The 21,452-nt window shown below is 32.6% G+C and overlaps 1 protein-coding gene across 2 annotated transcripts in view; it reads right to left on the reverse strand.

Annotated features, from left to right (window-relative positions):
* LOC149419964 (metabotropic glutamate receptor 1-like) overlaps positions 1 to 21,452 on the reverse strand; it is a 426,820-nt gene that overhangs the window by 119,711 nt on the left and 285,657 nt on the right. For both annotated transcript variants that reach the window (XM_089637395.1, XM_089637394.1), the window contains exons 4-5: positions 9,625 to 9,723; positions 8,085 to 8,274 (exon numbers count right to left, since the gene is read on the reverse strand). In XM_089637395.1, the coding sequence (XP_089493521.1) occupies positions 8,085 to 8,274; positions 9,625 to 9,723 (289 nt within the window). The remainder of the gene's footprint in view (positions 1 to 8,084; positions 8,275 to 9,624; positions 9,724 to 21,452) is intronic.

Here is a 21,452-nt window from a genome sequence, read left to right on the forward strand (position 1 = left end):
ATTGTCCGAGGGATCGTGGAATCTTGAATTATCATCCCTGATACTTTGCTAACCGCCTACGTCGTACCGACGTAGCTCAGTGGTCCAGAGCACCTGACCGGACGTCAGAAGGTGCGGGTTCAATTCCCGTCGGCGGCATTTATTTTTACTGGGGAGATATATTCAATTTATATGGATATTTCAGGCGACTAATTATTGCTTATAATAATTTGTTACCGTACCTATTTTTTACAATTATTTACTTTACCTACATCTCGGATAACATTTTTGTCAAAATACTTACTGAGATTTTACATAATACTGTCGTTTCACTACTTTGTTTCAATTTCATAATATTTTTTTTTGCCAATCGCCATTTGTTTAAATACGTTTCAGTTTTCTTAATTGATAATTTAAATGACTTTAAAATACAATTACATTTGGAATAATTATATTTATTTGCACTGAGGCTCAAAATCATAAGTAAACAAATAGCAGCATAACATTAGCCTTATGTTTGAACATTAAACTGAAAAAAATGCTCTGTGCAAATGGCGAAGGGCCAACTCCCACACCACAAGTCTCAGCGCCGAACTTCTAACTCATTTGTGAATGAGGCTTCATATTATCAAATAGATATTTTCAATACACAAACTTTACCATTAAGTCAACAAAATACTCTAGTAACGGAGATTGTCCGAAGCTCGCATTTTCATTAATTCCGACGGATTTGTCACTATAATACCCTAAGACCGATACCCACGGATGAAAGTTATTTATATTGAAGATTAATAAAAACAGTCAGTACCTTACCACTACAATATTTTACGTAAAATGTTTTGAAAATTTTATAAATCGTTTTTCAACCACAAAATTAGCGATAAGCGCCAGATTTTATCTTTTTGGACGATTACTTAGTAATTTCCCGAAGTATTAATTTGAAAATATTTGAGATTTTAGTTTTTATGAATTAATTAATTTTCTGAGTCTGCTAGGGCAAATTCGATAGTAGGTCCGTCCAATACGCCGTTAAGATTCTAAGATTCGTTAAGATCGTAAAAATTTATTTTTGGGTATTGTGTCATCTTATGCTGGGGTTAGACCAAACGAGCAAAAGTAGAGCCAAAACATTGTGTCCCTGCTCTCCGGATGTAAACATACATAGAACAATATCCCAAAAAAAAGTTTAGTGTAGTTTAGATCAATCGAGTGACTACAGATCTACGAGCGAATGCTTCGGCTCTTAAATTAATAATTGACATAACTAATTTAAAATAACAATTGACCCCAGAAAAGCTGCATAAAATCTATTTATATTTGCTGAACACTGTAGGAATGGCATAAATAATACATCATGTTGGAACGCTTGGTATCTGGTAGGTCATAAAAACTGTGTTTGGAGGCATTATAGACCGGATCTGCGGATTATCTCTGAGTTCTAAGGGAGGGGGTGGAGACGGGTGGTAATCATAATTACACTGATCTCTTTTTCTATGGCGCTCTTCTTAATTAACGGGTACATAAAAGGCCGCGGTGACGTTATTCAGAATCGTGAGAGATATCGGATTACCAGTAATTAGTACACACTGTCTATTTATGTTCGCCTGATACTTCCCATGGTAAATTAAATGAAATAAGATCAGAAATTGTGAAATATTCAATTGATTCAAGTAAGATTAGTGAAAATATTAACGGACCTATCCATACTAGCGTCCAAAATCACTTTAAAATGATTGCAAAATGTATCGAAATGCAAATCTGCTATCTCAACTAAAACACATTTTCTATAATTTACGCTTTGTTTCAATTATGTTGTAAATTACATTCCATTGAAACCACTTGAATGAAAAATGGTGTATTTATCGTACTTACGTCATGTTATGTATTTTCAGTTTATTCACATGAGAAAAGGGCAATATATACAACTTTCTAGACTTGTCTTGAATCTGACGGACATACTTCAAGGAAAAAAATTGCTTGAAATTTCCGCAAAAGCATGAAGGTTATTTAGATGGAAGGACTGGTCGAATTAGTGATTCACCGCCAGGTAATAAATTTGGAGACAACATGCCTTGTCAGAAAGCTACGAGTACCTAACACGAAATGAGCAGAAAGTCACGTGACGAGTGGTCATACGAGACAGTCTGTAATTTAAAAAAAGAATGACAATTGGCTGTCTGCGTTCTTCGTAAATCCAGTATATCTTCTAATTTATGGTTTCATGTAAAAGTATGTAGCCTTTGGTTATTACCTTGAAAAAAGTTCTAAATTATTTTGATTGCAAAGTATTCTGCTTATTGTCTTCAATTTTTATTTTCTTCATTAAACCGTTATGAATTCGATTAGTCATGCATCTCGGTAGATAAGTCGATACATCTTGTGACATGGTCAAAAAAGTAAACATTAATTGGAACGATAATTCAGGTATCATTGTGTAAGTTCCAAAGGGTGATATGTCTGGCATTGAAAAGATTCGTTATGTGACATGAATAATGCAAACAATAAACTGCAACTATAAGTATCTTAACGGTAAATATGATAATTCTCTCATCAAGGGCGGTTAGTAAAGTATCAGGGATGATAATTCACGATTCCATGATGCTTGATCCCCGGACAATTGATCCATATGCCAGTTGATCCCTCGGACAATTGATCCATATGCCAGTTGATCCCTCGGACAATTGATCCATATGCCAGTTGATCCCTCGGACAATTGATCCATATGCCAGTTGATCCCTCGGACAATTGATCCATATGCCAGTTGATCCCTCGGACAATTGATCCTTATGCCAGTTGATCCCTCGGACAATTGATCCATATGCCAGTTGATCCCTCGGACAATTGATCCATATGCCAGTTGATCCCTCGGACAATTGATCCATATGCCAGTTGATCCCTCGGACACTTGATCCCCCAAAAGATTATTTGTGTTGTACTTCCTCCCCGGTAAAAGTCAAAATACTTATATTTGACGTCTTGAGTGGAAATCCGTTGTACATTTTTTTAACATTAATGCCTTTGTCCCCGGAGGAGGATGTATACTCGTATGTTCTGTCGGCTTATATATCTAATACGGTATAACTACCAACGTATAATGATTGCACAGAGAAAAATGAGTATTGCTGATTTTTTACAATACTGTTAAGAAGGTGGCAGCAGTTCATTTCCTAATAAACTATTATTTATTTTATGATTTATCTGAACACGTGTTCATGCAACTGCGTTTATTCTGTTATAGTATAATGACGAAATTCGAAAATATTAGAATTTCTATGACACGTGTTCCAACATCGCAAGAACACATCCATGTTATTTTGATAGATTATTAGAAAATCTAAAACTATTCTTTAAAGGCCTACGGTCCCGTTTTTAATACGAATATGTATAATTTAAAAAGATTTTAATTTAATATTTAATATTGATTTACAAATTGACATCGAAATTCTTTCGAATGTGGTCGAATTATCTCGCGCTAAGTTTTTTTTAATACATAAGTGCTGATGTAACAATACTAAGTGTCACAGTCAACACGTAAATTTTTGCTCCACACAAATTAATAATTATATTAAAATTAAGAGCTTAAAGTAGTGTTTTTCACCCACGAGTACTTTACCATAATCAAAAATTAACATTGTGTACCAACAGTTGCAGCTGTCTAACCGGTAATTCTTTATTATTAATTAAAATTTCAACTGTCACTGGATTCCATTAGACACACACATACAAAGCCGATTAGAAGGAAGAATACTAATACAATCAAAGTTTCGAAGAGTACAAGTGAAACGCCCACCCACTTCTCGTCATAGACAACGCATGAACAGGGTTGTCACTGCATCTTATATAAATTATTAATATACAAAATCCAATTGCAAGATGAGTACCACTGATGCACTATCATATATCAACAAGGCTAAGGAGGAAATTAGTGCTTTATATAGTAATATTACTGATCCGGCACTTAAACTAACTAAAGATCAGATGACAAAATTACTAAACAAACTTTCCAACCTCTCTGGCACCATGCTGGATGTTGGTGTCAAAGTTGGAATCCTCGAGGGACAGGTTAAGTCATATGAACACATGGTCTCCTCAAAATTGATAGAATCAACCTCACAACATGAATCTTCATATTTACCAAATTTAACAATGTGCGAAGCTGCTGACGAGCTCGAGGAGAGGAAAAAACGTTCGAAAAACATTATTATTTTCAACTTTCCTGAAAGCTTGGCCTGCTCTCAAATTGACAAAATTACAGATGACACGACAAAAATATCAAATACACTAACGGCCATAAACTCAACCATCACCAAGGCCAACATCACAACCTTTCGTCTGGGGATAAAAAAAACGGACAAACCCAGACCTCTAAAAGTGATGCTTGACAATCCCACCCAAGCCATTGATATTTTGCGAAAAAAAAATAGCATAACAGAGTACCCTGGCATTAAAATTTATTCCGACCAAACTCCAGCCCAAAGAAATTATCTCGCCAATTTACGATTAACCCTAGACCAAAGAACCCGAGACGGTGAAATAGGTCTCACAATCAAATATAAGAACAATAAACCTGTTATTGTAAATACAAAAAACTCCCCACGAAACTAACATTTTACTACCAAAATGTTAGAGGTTTGCGTACCAAGCTCAACACCCTAAGGTGTAATATTCCAACGATAAATAACGATGTGTACTGCCTAACAGAAACCTGGCTTCATGAAAATATATCTTCCCCTGAATTAGGCTTCACCAACTACGATGTTTACCGGCTGGATCGTGAAAATATTATTGGCGGCGGGGTTTTAATATCGATCAGAAAGATGTTCCATTCAAAACTATTAAAACTAAAAAATAAAAACATTGAACAAATAGCTATATTAGTGAAACTCAAAGCAACAAAAATAATAATTGTGTGTGTGTATATCCCCCCCCCAAGTTAGTGCTGATGTGTATTGTAAACATTGTGATGAAATTGAATCTTTGAAATTGAAATATCCTGATGCAAAATTAATAATTTTTGGGGATTTTAATCTCCCAAATGTAAACTGGGTACAACCCACCGAGTCTTCAAATCCCATTTCTGCTAAAGCCCAATTAATCATTGATATCATCAACTTTCTCAACCTTAAACAATTAAATCGTGTTAAAAATATAAATGACAGAATTCTTGACCTTGTCATATCAAACATAAATAATAGTAATGTCAGCGAATCGCGTGAATCAATAGTATCCATTGACTCTCATCATCCCCCTTTACAAGCGACCATTTATTTGGCACCCATTGAACTCCTTAGTCCCCAACCTCCCGTTCACGAACTAAACTACAAGAAAGCCGATATAATCAAGTGCGGTTATATCTTTCTTCGCTCAATTGGTCCCGCATTTTTATGTCTACAAACGTAGAAGAAGCAACAAATGTGTTCAACTCAAACCTTTATGATACTATTGAAAATTGCATACCAACTTCTATTGTAAAACGTAACGACTGTTACCCAAAATGGGTTAGTACTGAACTAAAAAAACTCATTCAATGTAAAAAAATTGCCCACATTAACTTTAAATCCGATAACTCCACTGACTGCTATAAAATTTTTTCTGTTTTACGAAATAAATGTAAAAGTCTATCTAAAAAATGCTATTCAGATTATATTACAGATGTAGAGCAGACTATCAAGTCAAATCCAAAACATTTTTGGAATTATGTAAATTCTCTTAAAGACAACAACGGCTGTCCTCGATCAATGTATTCAGGGCGAAAACATGCTGACAGTGATCAAGAAATAGTTGACCTCTTTGCTGATCATTTCTCAAGTGTTTATGAACAGAAAAATGATAATGTAACTATACCTGAATTTAAATACACCAATGTAACTGACATATCAACATGCCACATTTCTCTGGATGATGTTAATACAAAGATCAGATCTCTAGATTGTAAGAAGGGGTCAGGTTCTGACAAAATTCCACCGGTATTCATAAAGGAATGCGCTCAGTTTATAGCAGCTCCACTTCAACACATATTCAATCTGTCACTTCAAACTGGAATATATCCTGATCCTTGGAAACTTAATCACTTGACACCTGTATTTAAATCAGGTGATAAAAATTGTGTTTTAAATTATAGACCAATTTGCATACTGTCTACCACCCCGAAAATGTTTGAAAGTATTGTCTTAGATAAAATTGCTGTTAAGTTTAGGCATATTATTACTCCAGAACAGCATGGTTTTGTGACCGGTCGGTCTACCACAACCAATCTTCTATTGTATGAACACTATATCTGTGAAGCTTTCACGTCTCGTGCACAAGTAGATTCAATATATACTGACTTTTCAAAAGCCTTTGATAAGTTAAATATTAATATCCTTCTCGCGAAACTGCAAGCCCTTGGTATACATGGATCATTCCTAAAATGGTTGAATAGTTACCTCTGTAACCGCGAACTGATGGTAAAATTAAATAATAAAGTCTCATATAAATTTAAAGTAACATCTGGAGTTCCTCAAGGCTCTCATCTGGGCCCACTTCTCTTCGTATTGTTTATAAATGATTTATCTTTATGTTTCGAAAATGTCAAATTCATTCTATTTGCAGATGACCTAAAGCTTTTTAAGATTATAAAATGTTTAAATGATGCACTTATCCTTCAGCATAATATAGATAGACTTGCTAGCTGGTGTGAAATAAACAAATTATTCCTAAACGTAAAAAAGTGTTTCCACATGTGTTTTTACCGTTCACGGACTCCAATAACCATATCGTATTCAATTAACAATAATGAAATTGCATTAGTACCATTTATCAAAGACCTTGGTGTTATTTTTGACAGAAAACTTACCTTTGATCGTCACTGTGAAACAATTTCCAATAAGGCCATGCAAATTCTAGGTTTTGTAATGCGTAACACAAGGACTTTTCAAAACATTGAGTCAATTAAATTACTCTACTGCTCTCTTGTGAGATCGCACCTAGAATATGCATCTCCTGTATGGTCTCCGATTTATACCTGTAACTTACACCGCTTGGAGAAAGTACAAAGAAAATTTCTTCGATACGTTCAATTCAAATTGAGACAGCCTGTAATTGATATCTGCTATAATACATTAATGTCTGGTCTAAATCTACCACTTCTTTCTACCCGGCGAACTATTAATGACATTCTTATACTTTTTAAATTACTGAACAATCTCATAGACTGCCCTCAAATGTTAAGTGTTATAAATTTTCGTGTCCCTGTTAAATCAACTCGACTCCACCATCTTTTCCACAGTGACAATCATAGCACTAACTATTTGTATCATTCACCGTTGGCGCGTTTTCACCGCACTGCCAACACGTATACAGACCTTTTTGATATTTTCAAAACCTCACCGTCTTGCATCAAGGCAAAAATACTTGGTTATGAATGTAATTGATATGTTTGTGAAATTTTAAATGTCTGTTTGTACTGCATCATACTGACTGTTGTGTTCTTCTTTATGTGTAACATATATATGGTGTTCTATACATATACATTCCACATATATACATATATGTGAAATGTATATGTATAGCATCAATAAAAACTGCTTGTGGATCTATTATTTTAATCAAAAATGCTATTTCTAATTGTCAAGTCTCTGACAGCCCTGAACTGTGTACTTATAATCCCATGTTTCACATTACTGTAAAAGCCTTTTATGGCGTTTAATAAATAAATAAATAAATAAATAAAATATAGCTAACTTTTCTCCGTGTAAACATTATCAGGCCGGAACTACAACATAAATAAACTTTTGGGGGATCAAATGTCCGAGGGATCAACTGACCGAGTTATAAACTGTCAAGGGGATCAACTGTTGGGGATCAACTGTTGGGGATTAACTGTTGGGGATCAACTTTGGGGGTCAACTGTTGGGGATAAACTGTTGGGGATAGACTCTTGGGGATTAACTGTTGGGGATCAACTGTTATGGATCAACTATCGGCGGATCAGCTCTGGGAGTTCTAGAGTCTGTGTCTAATGTGTCAGAAACAAAAGTTACTTATCAATGACTACAAGGCATCAGGAACGATAAGTAACGTTACATGAATGACAATAATTGAATACAACAAAGAATGTGGCTTACCATCCGTGTTAACAGCAGACACGTAAGTCCAGTTGTGTCTCCTGACAATGTCCACGAGCACCTGCGCCTGGTAGTAGTCTGAAGGCACCACGCGGAGGAAGGAACTGAAGCGGGACTTGTCCGACAGATCTCTAGATGTTGCGGAGTAGGCTACCTGGGGTATACTGAAGAGTTGCAGCAAGTTCTGAACCTAATTAGGGAGAAAAAAAATAATCTCATTCATTCAATGGTAACATTTTCCCAACTCCTTGTGCGAATTTATTTATATTGGGTTCTCACATACATTAAGTTTTCATATAGATGAGAACAACCCATTTCATCAAGATGGGTAAATACATTTTTTTAATATGTCGACTTTATTACAACATCTGGAAATATTTAGTCCCAAGAAATGTCCTGAATCTTTACTTTATAATTTATTTTCTCATATTTTCATTGTTGTTTTACATTCATATTGTTTTAATCTCACTGATAACAGCGATTGGACGGTTGTTTCTTGATTCTTTGTATTTTTATGTTAAGAGCCAAAAATGTGTATATTCTTGGTATACCTTATATTGTAGGTAATATGCATTAAAATCATTTGACAAACGGAGTCTAGAAACGTTCGATTTCAAGCGTAAAACTGTTTTATTTTATTTATTTTGTTAGTAATTTTATAAGAAAGTAAAAAAGTTTATAAAGTGAAACTGTCACAGCTAATCTTAGCAATAATACAGTATTTTTAAAAAGTTGTTTCCTTTATGCTTTCATACATTTCTATTGAAAAAACATTTATTTAGTAATTTACATTTATATTTTTTGTTGAGTAATTTGTTTTTATTTGTATTCTACTGAAGCAAAACGATAGGAAAACCTTCAATTTATCTAAAGCATGTTTTTTAGTGTTTATTGTACACCAATTCGTTAGAAAGATTAATCAAAATAGTGATTTGGCATTAAGCTTCGCCTTAAGCCACTGTGTGTTGTGTAACAAATAATATAATTATAACAAATGTCACTACACCTTAAATGAATACCTTACTAAAATTAAATAACTCTGTTTTTTTTATTTATGTACATTTGTTAACATGTCATTGTTGGGTTATGTAATATAATGTGTATTTGTTGGGTTAGCTGGAAGAAATAGGATGTAACCTATAAGCTATATATATGTTTGTACTGTATATATTTTTTTGAATTTTTGAATTTTGAACATTATAAACAAAATAAAATCATCTCTCAATTGATATCATTTCTATTTTTTTATATAAGTTTTATTTCACTTTGTATTATAACCCGATTAACTGTCCATGTGTTTACAGTGCTTTTGGCGTATTATTTCACAGAGATTTGTAAAAAATATGTAAGTATTATTATTTGCAGCAATAAGTTTTGTGTGGGCAAATTATTCACAAGTATCAAAGGACAGTGTGGGCTGGTTTAACATACAAATGTAAGAACAACCCTTTGATTCCTTTAGACTGTAAATAGTCCATAAAGGGTTGGTATAATATGTTGGTGGTTGGTTGGTTGGTTGGTTGGATGGTTAGGGGCCTACCTGCATTGCCACGGAGCTTGATCCCGGTCCAACTACCCCTATCAAAGTTCCTCTTGGGGGTGATAAGGTTAGGGCATTACTCAGGTCTATTATTCCTTCCTGAAAAATAATAAAAAACCAAATTTTACAAATAGTTACAATTCACTTGTTGATATTTCATAAAAATATTTAAAGAACTAATATGAAATATTGTTAATTTATTAAAAATCTAGTCAAATTATTCGTTTTCCTGTTGAAAAATGTACTGGAGGCCTATAACGAATGATTTGTTAAAGTGAAGTTCCATTGGAGTACAAATATGTTATGAGAAAGTCGGAACACGTGTTCTTCAAAATAATAATAGTTTATTATATTTATTCGGAAAAGGGCCACCTGCGTAAACTAGTGTTCATATATATTCTGAATGACTTATATTTTTATTGGAAAACGATCACGCAGTCACATTTTGAACAGTATTTAAAGCTGTACACGTTTTTCTTCGTGTTGATGATAAACAAAGATTTGAAACAGAATAAAGATTCGGTCTCATCTGGAAATTCTACCCAGAGCCTCTGCCTTGCCAGGGTATTGCTTTAACAACTGAGTTGATTCGACCACATCAACTTCTGTCATATTTAACTGTATAATACCTCGACTAAGAGCTACCAATTTTATCTTCATTTGATTAAACGTATATCGATAGCATCCAAAAATATGTATTAAGAAAATAAAGATAACGTTAGTAGCTCTTAGTGGAAGAATGATACAAAGTTGATATGGTCGAATTAGCTCAGTGGTCAGAGCACTACCCCGGCAAGGCAGAGGTTCTGGGTTCAATTCTTAGATGCGACTGCATACACATTAGTCTAGGGTTATTTATAATTGTACTTTTTTTATTTTGTAATCCATACTTAATGTTTTTATAAATATCCTATTTGTGTCTCGAATAAATAAATAAAAAAAGACTGAATATTTTCTATTTCTCATTTTTCGTTTAAGTTGTTAATAGTATTTTCAATGATTAAATATTACAATTTGATGTTTTACTCAATAAGTTTTTCTTCCATATTTTATTCGTTTATAATTATATTGACCAATGTACCGCCCTATTATTCAACAACTTGGCAATCCTTGTACGGTCAAATAAAGAACCACCTCGCAAATAAACTGTTTTTTAAGTATCTAGATATATGTACATATACCAGCTCTGTATGCAAAAAAGCAAATATGGCCAAAAATATCTGGTGCAACTTAATTTAGGTAAAAAATCTTCTTGCACTATGCAACTAAACTCTACATCAAAATCCAAAATCAAAAACTCACAACAATACTATAGTATTTAAAAACCAAATCAATAGCTGGAGGGATATCAGAAAGGGAAAATGTACTGACGCCAAATGCAGACTAAAATGTACTGACGCCAAATGCAGACTAAAACTGTCACTCTTAGAAAACACCATAAAATATATTTATAATATTTTTTTAGAAAAAAAAACGCTATAAAATTTGTTTATAATTACATCGTATTATCCATAATATTAAATTGTAATAATTCGTAAAATAAATTCTTAAAAGATAATAAAACATTTTTAATTTTTATATTTATTAGTATCCAAGTTTAAAAGCAATTATTTATTATCTAGTTTCTTATCTCAATAACGGACGTCGTTTATAGTTAAAAAGTTAATAAACGAATCTAGATTCTTATGTTGATCATTCAGTAAAAAGAATATGACTAGAATATTAAAAAAAACTTATTTACAAGAAATAGTATTCACTTATTTATAGAATAGCAAATTATTATAAATATTTGCTTATATCAATTTTCTACAAAAGCAAAACGTTACCCTTAAAAAATAAGTTTTTTTTAATCTGGTTTGATAAGTGTGAATGGTTCCGAACTCAATAATGTTTAATTAATCCCTTAAGGCGATGTCATACGTAGTAATACAAAATCATGTGATTTGGTTTGAAAATTTGGTCGCCTACAAATGTTTCAGATGCTTTAATTAAATACTGCGAGTAGAATACATCCTGGCCTTTGAAATAATCGAGTATTTTTTATATAAGTCTTTTTATAAGCCCAGAAAAAAATAATGTATAGGCCTATGAAAACTGCTTTAAAGTTACAAATCTCCTACTTACGAATCCATTTTCGGTTATGATTTTATTGTACAATGTGGCAAATTGAGTTATTTATAAAATAATTGGAAAAAAATTAAATATTTATGCCTGAATATCCAGAAAATAAAATAAAAGGCAGTTTTTGGTCATGTTTTTTTCTTGCATAAATCAAAAAAGGCGGATAGTGCTAAGCGAGAATTTAAACCTTAAGTAAGGGTTGTTATTGATAGCGGCTCAATTTAAAATATTAAATGACGTAGTGCATCGCCTTAAACATCATTTCGTGATGCAACCATAAAAAATTCTCAAATCTGAACAGAGTCATCCACCTTTTACAATACATTCCCACCTAAGTCATTATTTACAACTCCAATCAAATGCATAAAGTCCTAAAATGTATGGTGAAAACGTGGTGAAGTGATATAAAATATCTGTTTGGTGTTGCGTGACTTGCGGCAACAGGCGCACCCCATATTCCGTTCTGCGGGTTTGCTTTTGTCGAGAATAACATGGTTAGTTAGAAACGTAGACCTTCATTATACGTTTCGGTATTTACGCAGCTACTATTCTAGTCAAAGGTGACATTCAAAAATAAAACTAACATACACCTATGGCATATTTCATTAGAACTTTTAACCCTTTTGTTCGGTTTTGCAAACCAACAGCTATTATCCTCAGAGTCAATTTTTTCGTTTTTGGTAATAGCTCATATGATTTCATATAAATCGTTGTGTTTCCCTTACACGTTATCGTTACTCCCTTACTCCCTTAATCGTTGTGTCTCCTCTAGAAACATTTCAGATTGAGGTTATACGTTCATAAGAAATAATTAAAATGTGAGCGTTGAGCCAACCGTCGTTATTAGAGTATTATATTACCTAAAAGTAGAATATTCTGTTTAGTACGCACTCCAAACAACTGTTGAATATTGTATGTGAGTACGAAAAGAGATAATGGAAGAGGAGAAAAAGCAATATAGTTGTATTATTTATTTAAAATTTTACAAATTTTTTATTTTATTTTTATACATATACATAGTGCAGTATTAAATTTTGATGAGAAACATTAAAGAATTAAATTAAGTTAAAACATAACAAATAAAATAACAGTAAAAAAGAAGTAATGACAATAGCCTGTTATGTAGTGACCTCATTAAAATAAGTGGCGTTAAAATGTGTTATTAGTGCAGCTTTATACTTTACAAGAGGAATATTAAAAGTATCTGCGATTTTAGCATAAAAGTTCCCAAGTGTGTGCAATCTATTTATAACTGAGTTATATCCTGAGATTGTGGTATAATTATCTCAATAAAACATACTAGAGGACGTTGATATAATGGTAGGTACATGAAATTGAATCAACATTAATATGTCAGGGCTATCCAACTGATATTTTATAATTTTGTATAAAAATATTAGATCAAAATTTTTTCTTCTATCACTTATTTTTTTTTATTTTTTTATTTTTTTTTTATTTAATAAAAAAGGTAAGTATAATATATATTAACAATAATGATATATAAAAATTAGTTTTCACAATTTTTTTTGAATTTTTTGATGTTTCTCCTTTATGGAAGCAGACGCTTGTGTTTAAAAGAGATGCTGAGTAACGAGATGAACATTATTTATATAAGTATCCTTATTAATAATTTAAGGAGTTAAGAATATTAAAATTATAAGTGTATATCAACAATGTACAATTTAACGATTTATGACGTTACATTATTTAATTGGCGAATTTCGTTATTTTGATTTTTTACATTGAAATGATCTTTGATCGCTTTGAGTAGGGTTTTGTCGTCTTCGATTTTTCTGATATTATCAGGTAGGTTATTAAAGTATTTTTTGCCTAGAAATGTGTAATGATGTTGTGCAAATGAGGTGTTACATTTATGTATTGGAAATATATGTTTTTGACGAGTACGTCTTTCAGTTGAAAAATTGTGATTTTGTTTTTCTTTTATTATTTGAATTATTATGTTTTTTCGGATAAGATCGTTAAATTTTGGTACTTTAAATTCTTCAAATAAAAGTTGAGTTGGATAATCTCTCGGTTTTTTCAATATTATTTTAACAATCAGACGTTGTATAATTTCAATAGGTAGGAGATTAGTTTTGTATGCGGATCCCCAACTGGTTACACTGTATTGGAGATTCGATTGTACTAATGCGTAGTAGACTGAAGTTAAATTTTCCAATGATAGAAAGTTACGCAGTTTCAGAAAAATATAAATTAATTTCCTTATTTTGTTAATGGTAAGGTTAATTTGATGTTTCCAGTTAAGGTTTTTGTCCATTATTATTCCTAAGTATTTAATTTTATTTGTAATTTTTAGTGTGGCACAATTTATTGTACAGTGATTTGTATTATGTTCTTCAAAGTTGTCGTGTATAATTATGTCAAAATTTTGTGGAATATCGTTTGATTTTATTGCGAATGGCAATACATGGGTTTTTTCGCTATTTAGGGATAGTAGGTTTATGTCAAACCAGTATTTGAGTAGATTTATGTCTTCTGTTGCTTTTTGTTTTACTCCTTCCCATGTATTATCACTTTCAATGAGTACTGTATCGTCCGCGTATGAGGTTATACTACCTAGAATTGACTGTGAGAATATCCCGTTTACATATAAGATAAATAGTAATGGACCCAGTACCGTTCCTTGTGGGATTCCATATTCAGATGTCTCTTCATCGCTGTATATATTGTTTATTTTGACGTACTGTGGTCGATTCTTTAAGTAGCTTTTTATCCAATTTGCAACATTCTCCTTAATGTTCAGATTATCTAATTTTTTCATAAGTTTTAAGTGAGATATGCTGTCAAATGCTTTTCATAGGTCTATGAAAATGCCTAAACATTTTTTACTCTTATCTAGGTTTTCGTATATGCGTGAAGTAACGTTTGCAATTGCATCTTGTGTGCTGCGCGCTTTTCGGAATCCATATTGGTTATTGTGAAGTATTTTGTTGTTTTCAATAAATTCCATGAGTTGAGATTTAACAATTTTTTCGAATATTTTTCCAATATTAGAGATAAGAGAAATTGGTCGATAGTTGGTAACATTAAGGGTGTTTCCACTTTTAAATATAGGCGAGATAATTGTTTTCTTATAATTTGATGGAAATATTCCTTTTTTAAGGTTCAGATTTATCAGGTGAGTTAATGGTTTAAAAACATAGTTTTTAATAGATTTTAGAATTTGGATCGTTATATTATCATATCCTGGCGACGAACCTCCGTTCATATTTTCAATTATTTTTAAAATATCTACTTCACTTATCTTAAGCAATTTCAATGAATGTAATAAGAAATCATAATATATTGTTTCTAAAGGAATTCCAAGCCTAAAATTGATACACCTAAAAAAATTGTGTTGGAATCTTTCAATGGTAATTGTAGAGTTGTATTCTAGAATACTTCTAACGAGAGATGTTAACAGAATTTTTAATGTGTTGATATTTTTAAAATCCTTGAAAATTCTTACTATAAAACCTAACATTTTCATAGCCCTGTTAGCGATGGAAGTTATGTGAGATACAAAGCAGAAATTAGCAGATGTAAGTTACCTAATATTATTGTTTTTTAGAATTTCGATATCAATAATTTATAATCACGAAATATATTCACTATACATAATATTCTATATGAAAGAAAATCAACACGTATAACTCGTGCCGGCCCTTAGAAACTCTAATGAAGTATATAGCCATCTCAATGTATAGCCAGATTAATTTTTAAAATACAAAGTTACCTAGATTAGTGTTATATCCATCACGAAAATTCATTTTACAGCGAAACAATGTTTTACGAAACGAAAATTTATGACAGTATTATTTCATCATTAATAGTTGTCAGATAACCGTTTATAGGTGATGAATACTCGAGCTTTAGTCAAAACGAGTGTTTCTAACAGATTAGTGTCATTAAAATCATAAGGGAAATATTTTTTTAGCAGGGGGTTCAGTGAATTCAGATTGATTTAGTTCGAAACTCATTGAGACTTACTTATTTTTCAACACTGACTATTATATCTACATAGCGAAACGACCTATTGTATAATACTAAATCTTAAAATTTTTTAACTTTTTTACTATCGAAAAATAAAAAAGGGATTAATTTTTAGTAATTAGCAAAGACCTCTTCCCCAAATCTTTTTCCCTCCACTTCTTTCAATCTTACAAAAAACCCTAATTTATAATGGTTAGAAGAGAGCAGTTGGGACTCTTATGCGATATAACCAACACCCCTGCCATAGGTTACCCCAAGCGTTTAGCTACGTTTAGTCACGTACTTTTATGGGGTGAGGTTTGTCTAGGTCTTGGCGGCGGATACGTTTGCCCACCAACTGCGTGGCATTCCAAATCTGGAGAGACTGGTTAAAGGAGACCTTTTGACTTCTCCAACCGGTCTCACTCGACCCATCGCCTTGCACCGCAGTGGGAGGGATGGATTCATACGTCTGTCACTTCTGAACACTTCGACCCCAGATTTTACTCACACAGCATCCCTAAAGATGGCATAGGTCCTGAGGGATTATTTTTTCTCCTGTGTGGAGCTAATGTAAAAAAAAAACTTTAAAGAAAAAATCGAAAAGGGTACCACGACTATAACATAACCTAACCTAACCCAGTTTCTTTTCGTGGTAGTTAATTATTTTTGGTTTTAGTTTAATCACAACATATTATTCAAATTCGTTTACTTGTCATTTTATGACTCATCAAAATTGTGATTTGAGACTGAATGTGTTTTAGATCCACCATCCAAAAAATTTGGGTCGTATCTTTACAATGCAGTTGTAAGTTGTAAAAATAATACTAGATACGTAACTCAAAAAAAATCTCGACTTCAAATCAAATCAACGAAATTTTCAAATACCTTCTCGACAAAATTTCATACCTCAAACTCCACTCTAACGACGAAGCTTCTGAATTTGTCATATCAAATTATATCACCAACCCATGCGAACGAGACTACACGTACAACGTACTTGTTTTACCAAATATCAAGAGATAGAATACAAAAAATAATCTTTATTGTAATAAAGATTTTTATCTAACTGTGCTTGAGTGACTGAAATAGGCAAATACATATCATATGGATAAAGTTTTTATTTATTCATTTTATTTTAGTTATTTGTACGTTAAAGTTTACAAATTACTAATTTATTATAACTGAAAGCTATTAAACTTTCTCTTATTTAATAATCTTATTCTTGCAATCTATTTTGAATTATTTGGTGTTGATTTTATAGTTTTCGGTAGGGCATTATAATATTACATCCTTCTGTAGAATAAACTGTTTTGCATAATGGATTTGTCCTTTTCGGTAGTCTAATTGAATTGCAGGTTGTATGTTATTTTATGTATAAATATCATCGAGTTCAATCTGATTCATTTCTAGTCAATTTATAAAAGATTTATAAGATCTACAGAGCGTACAAAAGTGATAAAAGTTACAACAGACTGTTCAGGCAAATTAAATACAGCTTTAATTTTTTATGTTAAACTTTGTAGCTTCTTTTATATCTCAGTAGATGAAGACCATCCAGGAAAAGGTTAAAAAAATATTCTTCTTATAAAATAAAATCTTAAAAATGTCTTCTTATATTTTTACTTGTAAATTGTTACCTTCTAGATATATATCATTTAATGTAAATTACACTGCGAGTGGAAAATAATTCTATTGATCTAGAAGTTCAGGACAGAAAAGTTAGTGTTATAATCATTTTAAACGTTTAAACGTTTTTCCGATTCAGAAAATCCGATTTTGCAAATGGATTGGTATTTCGATCATTAAACCATTTTTTTTTTTAAAAGTCCCAATTTTTAAGAAACCTCACAAGAGTCCCAACTGCTCTCAATCATCTGGAGCCAGTGAGACTATGGTATTTCCATTTGGAGTATGTTGTAAGGCTAAAGGTAGTGCGGAGGGGAAGGAGATGGGGAAAGGAAGGTTGGGAAGTACATGGTAATCAGATCTGGTCGCCAAACACGATCAAAGCCACTTCAAGCAACGTTTCAATTCTGAATGGTGGTCCAGGGCAAGACTGAGAGAATCTTCCACTCTGGAACGTGCCGCAAATATACTACATATTATTTTTAATGAGTAATATGTGAAATTTCATGAATTAATCAAATTAAATTGATTATGCACTCCGGGATACGAACCCACGACCTACAGCTTGCTAGTCGAGAGCCTTAGCCTTACCCCACATAGGCTGTCAAAAGATATTTCATAAAGGATGTTTCTGATTGTTTTATATATGTCTATACCCAATGACACATGTCGTATCCTCCGAGAAATTATCACGTACACAGCATCCATTGAAGCGGTGAAAATGTCAATACAAATCGAAACCCTATAAAAATCGTTCTATCATACTGAAAGTAGAATTATTCTACTCCATTAAACTAAATACAAACACATTAATTTCTTTGTTTCTTTTCCAAAGAAACTACAAAGATTTTCCTTCGTTTTCAATCAACACGCGAGGAAATGGTTGTCCAACGAATACGAAAATTATATAATTCTGTTGTTTTGTTTCTAATTTCCGTAATATAACATTAACAATCTCTATTCTCGCATGTTTAATTATTGGCGATGTCAAATTTACGAAATAATGATCGAAAACATTATTCGTGTTTTATATTGTTTTTAGGTCTGTAAAAATGTTTAAGCAACGAAACTGCCTTAAAAACATAACAATTAGATACCTACTAGATAAGATTATAACATCTCTATAACGGTATGTGAAAACATCGACGATTACCTTGATAGCTAACTTATATATTTAATAAGCACATTGACTCAATCGTTAATAGGTCATATAAAATGCTTGGTTTAGTATTACGTGTAAGTAAATTATTCAGTAAGACGCGTACAATCGTAATGATATATTTCCCATTAGTCAGAAGTACACTGGAATATGCATCGCCAATTTGGAATCAACAATATAAACTTTACATAAATAATATACAACGTATTAAATTTATAAAATATTTTACCTCCAAATTCAACAATAACTTTGAATGTTCATTTGAAACTTTGCAGTAAAGGCGAGTAGTAGCTGACTTAACATTTATACAAAGACTTTTAAACAATAACATCGACTGTACCGAACTTCTGTCCCTTATATTTTAGCATACCTTTGAGATGTCCACGAATACAGTGCTATTCCAGACGCTTAATCTCAAAATAAATGCAGCATCTAATTCGTCGATTAACCGAGCTTTTCATACTCTAAATAATATTTTTCTAAACGTGGCATTATGTCAATAATACAAACCGTTCAATGCGCATACATATATACACACACACTCATACATACATTACACACACACACACCTATATAATACACACGTCACCTGTTAAATAAGGAATAAACATACCACTTATCAGACATTATAAGGAAACATATCAAAGGTACCCGACATGAAATATCTAATTCCTGTATATCACTGTAACTCGTGTACTGTTTGTTTCTATAATATGAAAAAAAAAAAAAAAAAAAAAAATATATATATATATATATCAAAACGTTTTTTATGCAAACAAGAAGAGGTTTTACTCGTATAACCAGATTTAACGAGCGCCTGTGTTGCTTCAAATTCAAGAGCAATCAACTTATTGGAGAGAAATAGTCCCCTCTATAAATTAATAACGGACGATCCTATTTGAATATCAAAAGTTTTGTTAAATTTATTGGCATTCATTGATAAATAAGTAATTCCAATGAAAAAGAATATAGATCAACAAAGGCCGATTTTAAATACATAGTTTCAGTATATATAACGACGGCCGGCATAGTCCAGTGGTAACGCATTGGACTGCCATTCCGAAGGTCGCAGGTTCGAACCCGGCGTGCGCAAATAAATTTTATTTGATTAATTTGTGTTATTCACAATTAATTAATTAAAATAATATATAGTATATTTGCGGCACGTTCCAGAGTGGAAGATACTACCAGTATCGCCCTGGTGTAAGACCACCATTCAGAATTGAAACGTTGCTCCAAATGGCTTTAGCCGTGTTTAGTGACTAGATCTGAATAGCCAGGTACTTCCCCACCTTCCTCTTTCCTTTCCCCACTTACCTTCAGCCTCACAACATCCCCCAATTGGGGATGCCATAGTCTCACTGGCTCCAGACGGGAGCAGTTGGGACTCTTGTGAGGCATTCACTGTAAAAAAAAAATATATATATATATAATTATATCGTTATTTAATAATTAATAAAACACCATAAATTTAAAGCGCCCTGCTTGGTTGGCAATACTGCATCGGCTGTTTCTGAATGTTTACCTAAATATATAACATCATATATATATATATCTGGTTTTGAAAGCAGATGAGAGACTCATTCTGATTTTAATATTTCAATTATGGAATTAAAAATATTCTGATTTAAAAAAAAGTGGAATATTTTTTAACAATTGTTTTGTCGCTTACCGTTTGTTTTTATTGTTAGCTGTAAAAATACCATTTTACATGAATTTAAAAGACATATTCAATTACACATATATAGATATAGAAATTGCATTAACAAGTTACTTGCAAACCGTCCGTGTTAATAAACATAAATTTAAGTAAATGTAATTTTTACACCGAAAATGGTGTCTAATGTGTCTCTTATATATTAAATACTCTTTTTCACTCTCTATCTTTTTTCTTTTCTCTTTATTGCATTTTTCTTTCCTTCTTGCAATGTATTTATTATGAGTACATCATTAATGATAAGCAATTGAGCGTGTTATTATTTCATTTAATTTTATTTTTTACACATACACAGACTATTATACTGTTTGTAATGTCTTAAATGCAATTGCTAAAGTATTTTTCTTACTTATTTTTATTTTTAAAAACAACTTTACTTTATACATATGATAGGTTTTTATGGGGAACTCCATCTCAATAAGAACTCTCACACTAAATATTGTTCATCTATTGATATATTTTATCTATAGATATATTTTTGGGGATCTGGTGAGGAGGTACGGAATGAAAGATGTTGTGAAGGTCACAGTGATTTATTTGATGAGTCAGGTAGCCGTGATGAGAGTGGACGTAGGACAGATGTAGTATTCTCCGGATGCAGGCGGTGATGGCAGGTCAAGCGTGGGTCTGTGAGTCGACGCCGGGCGCTAGTGACCGGACTCGTTGACTGTCAGGCACTGGCGATCTTGGCAATCAGTACTCCAGTGCTGACGGGAAGGCCGAAGGTGCGGTGGACCTTGTAGGCGGTTGAACGGGAGCTGAGTAGACCAGTGATGATGCTGCGTGTCCTCGTGGTGGTCATGGTGAGTGGATGAAGCGCTGGTCAGAGACGCTGGAACCAGGGCGCTGTAATCCATGTAGCGTTGGCCAGGGACGGCGATCTGGGCCAAAGCGCTATGATGATATCCCGATGGAGTCCATAAGCAGAGCCGGGAAGAATGTCCTTCGTGCAAGTGAAGTGCGCGGATTATCACTCGTTGAGCACTTTTTTATTTTTTTATTATTTATCTATATAAAGTTTTTTACAAGTGGTTTTTCGATGCCTGTCTCACTAGGGTAAACCTGTGTCGAGACAGACATAACTTTGTTAACTGATAGCGGATTGATGACTGACTGACTAACTAGATTCTTCATGCTGTCGCTTTTAAAAGGTGAAGAAGCTTCTGGAACAATTTGGTTGCTATGTAGAATTTTCCAAACAAATAAATAAAAGAACATCCAAGAAGCTTG

The sequence above is a fragment of the Hesperophylax consimilis genome, chromosome 11 (genome assembly GCF_061612785.1).
Source record: "Hesperophylax consimilis isolate HC1 chromosome 11, BYU_Hcon_1.0, whole genome shotgun sequence".
NCBI classification, from domain to species: Eukaryota; Metazoa; Arthropoda; class Insecta; order Trichoptera; family Limnephilidae; genus Hesperophylax; species Hesperophylax consimilis.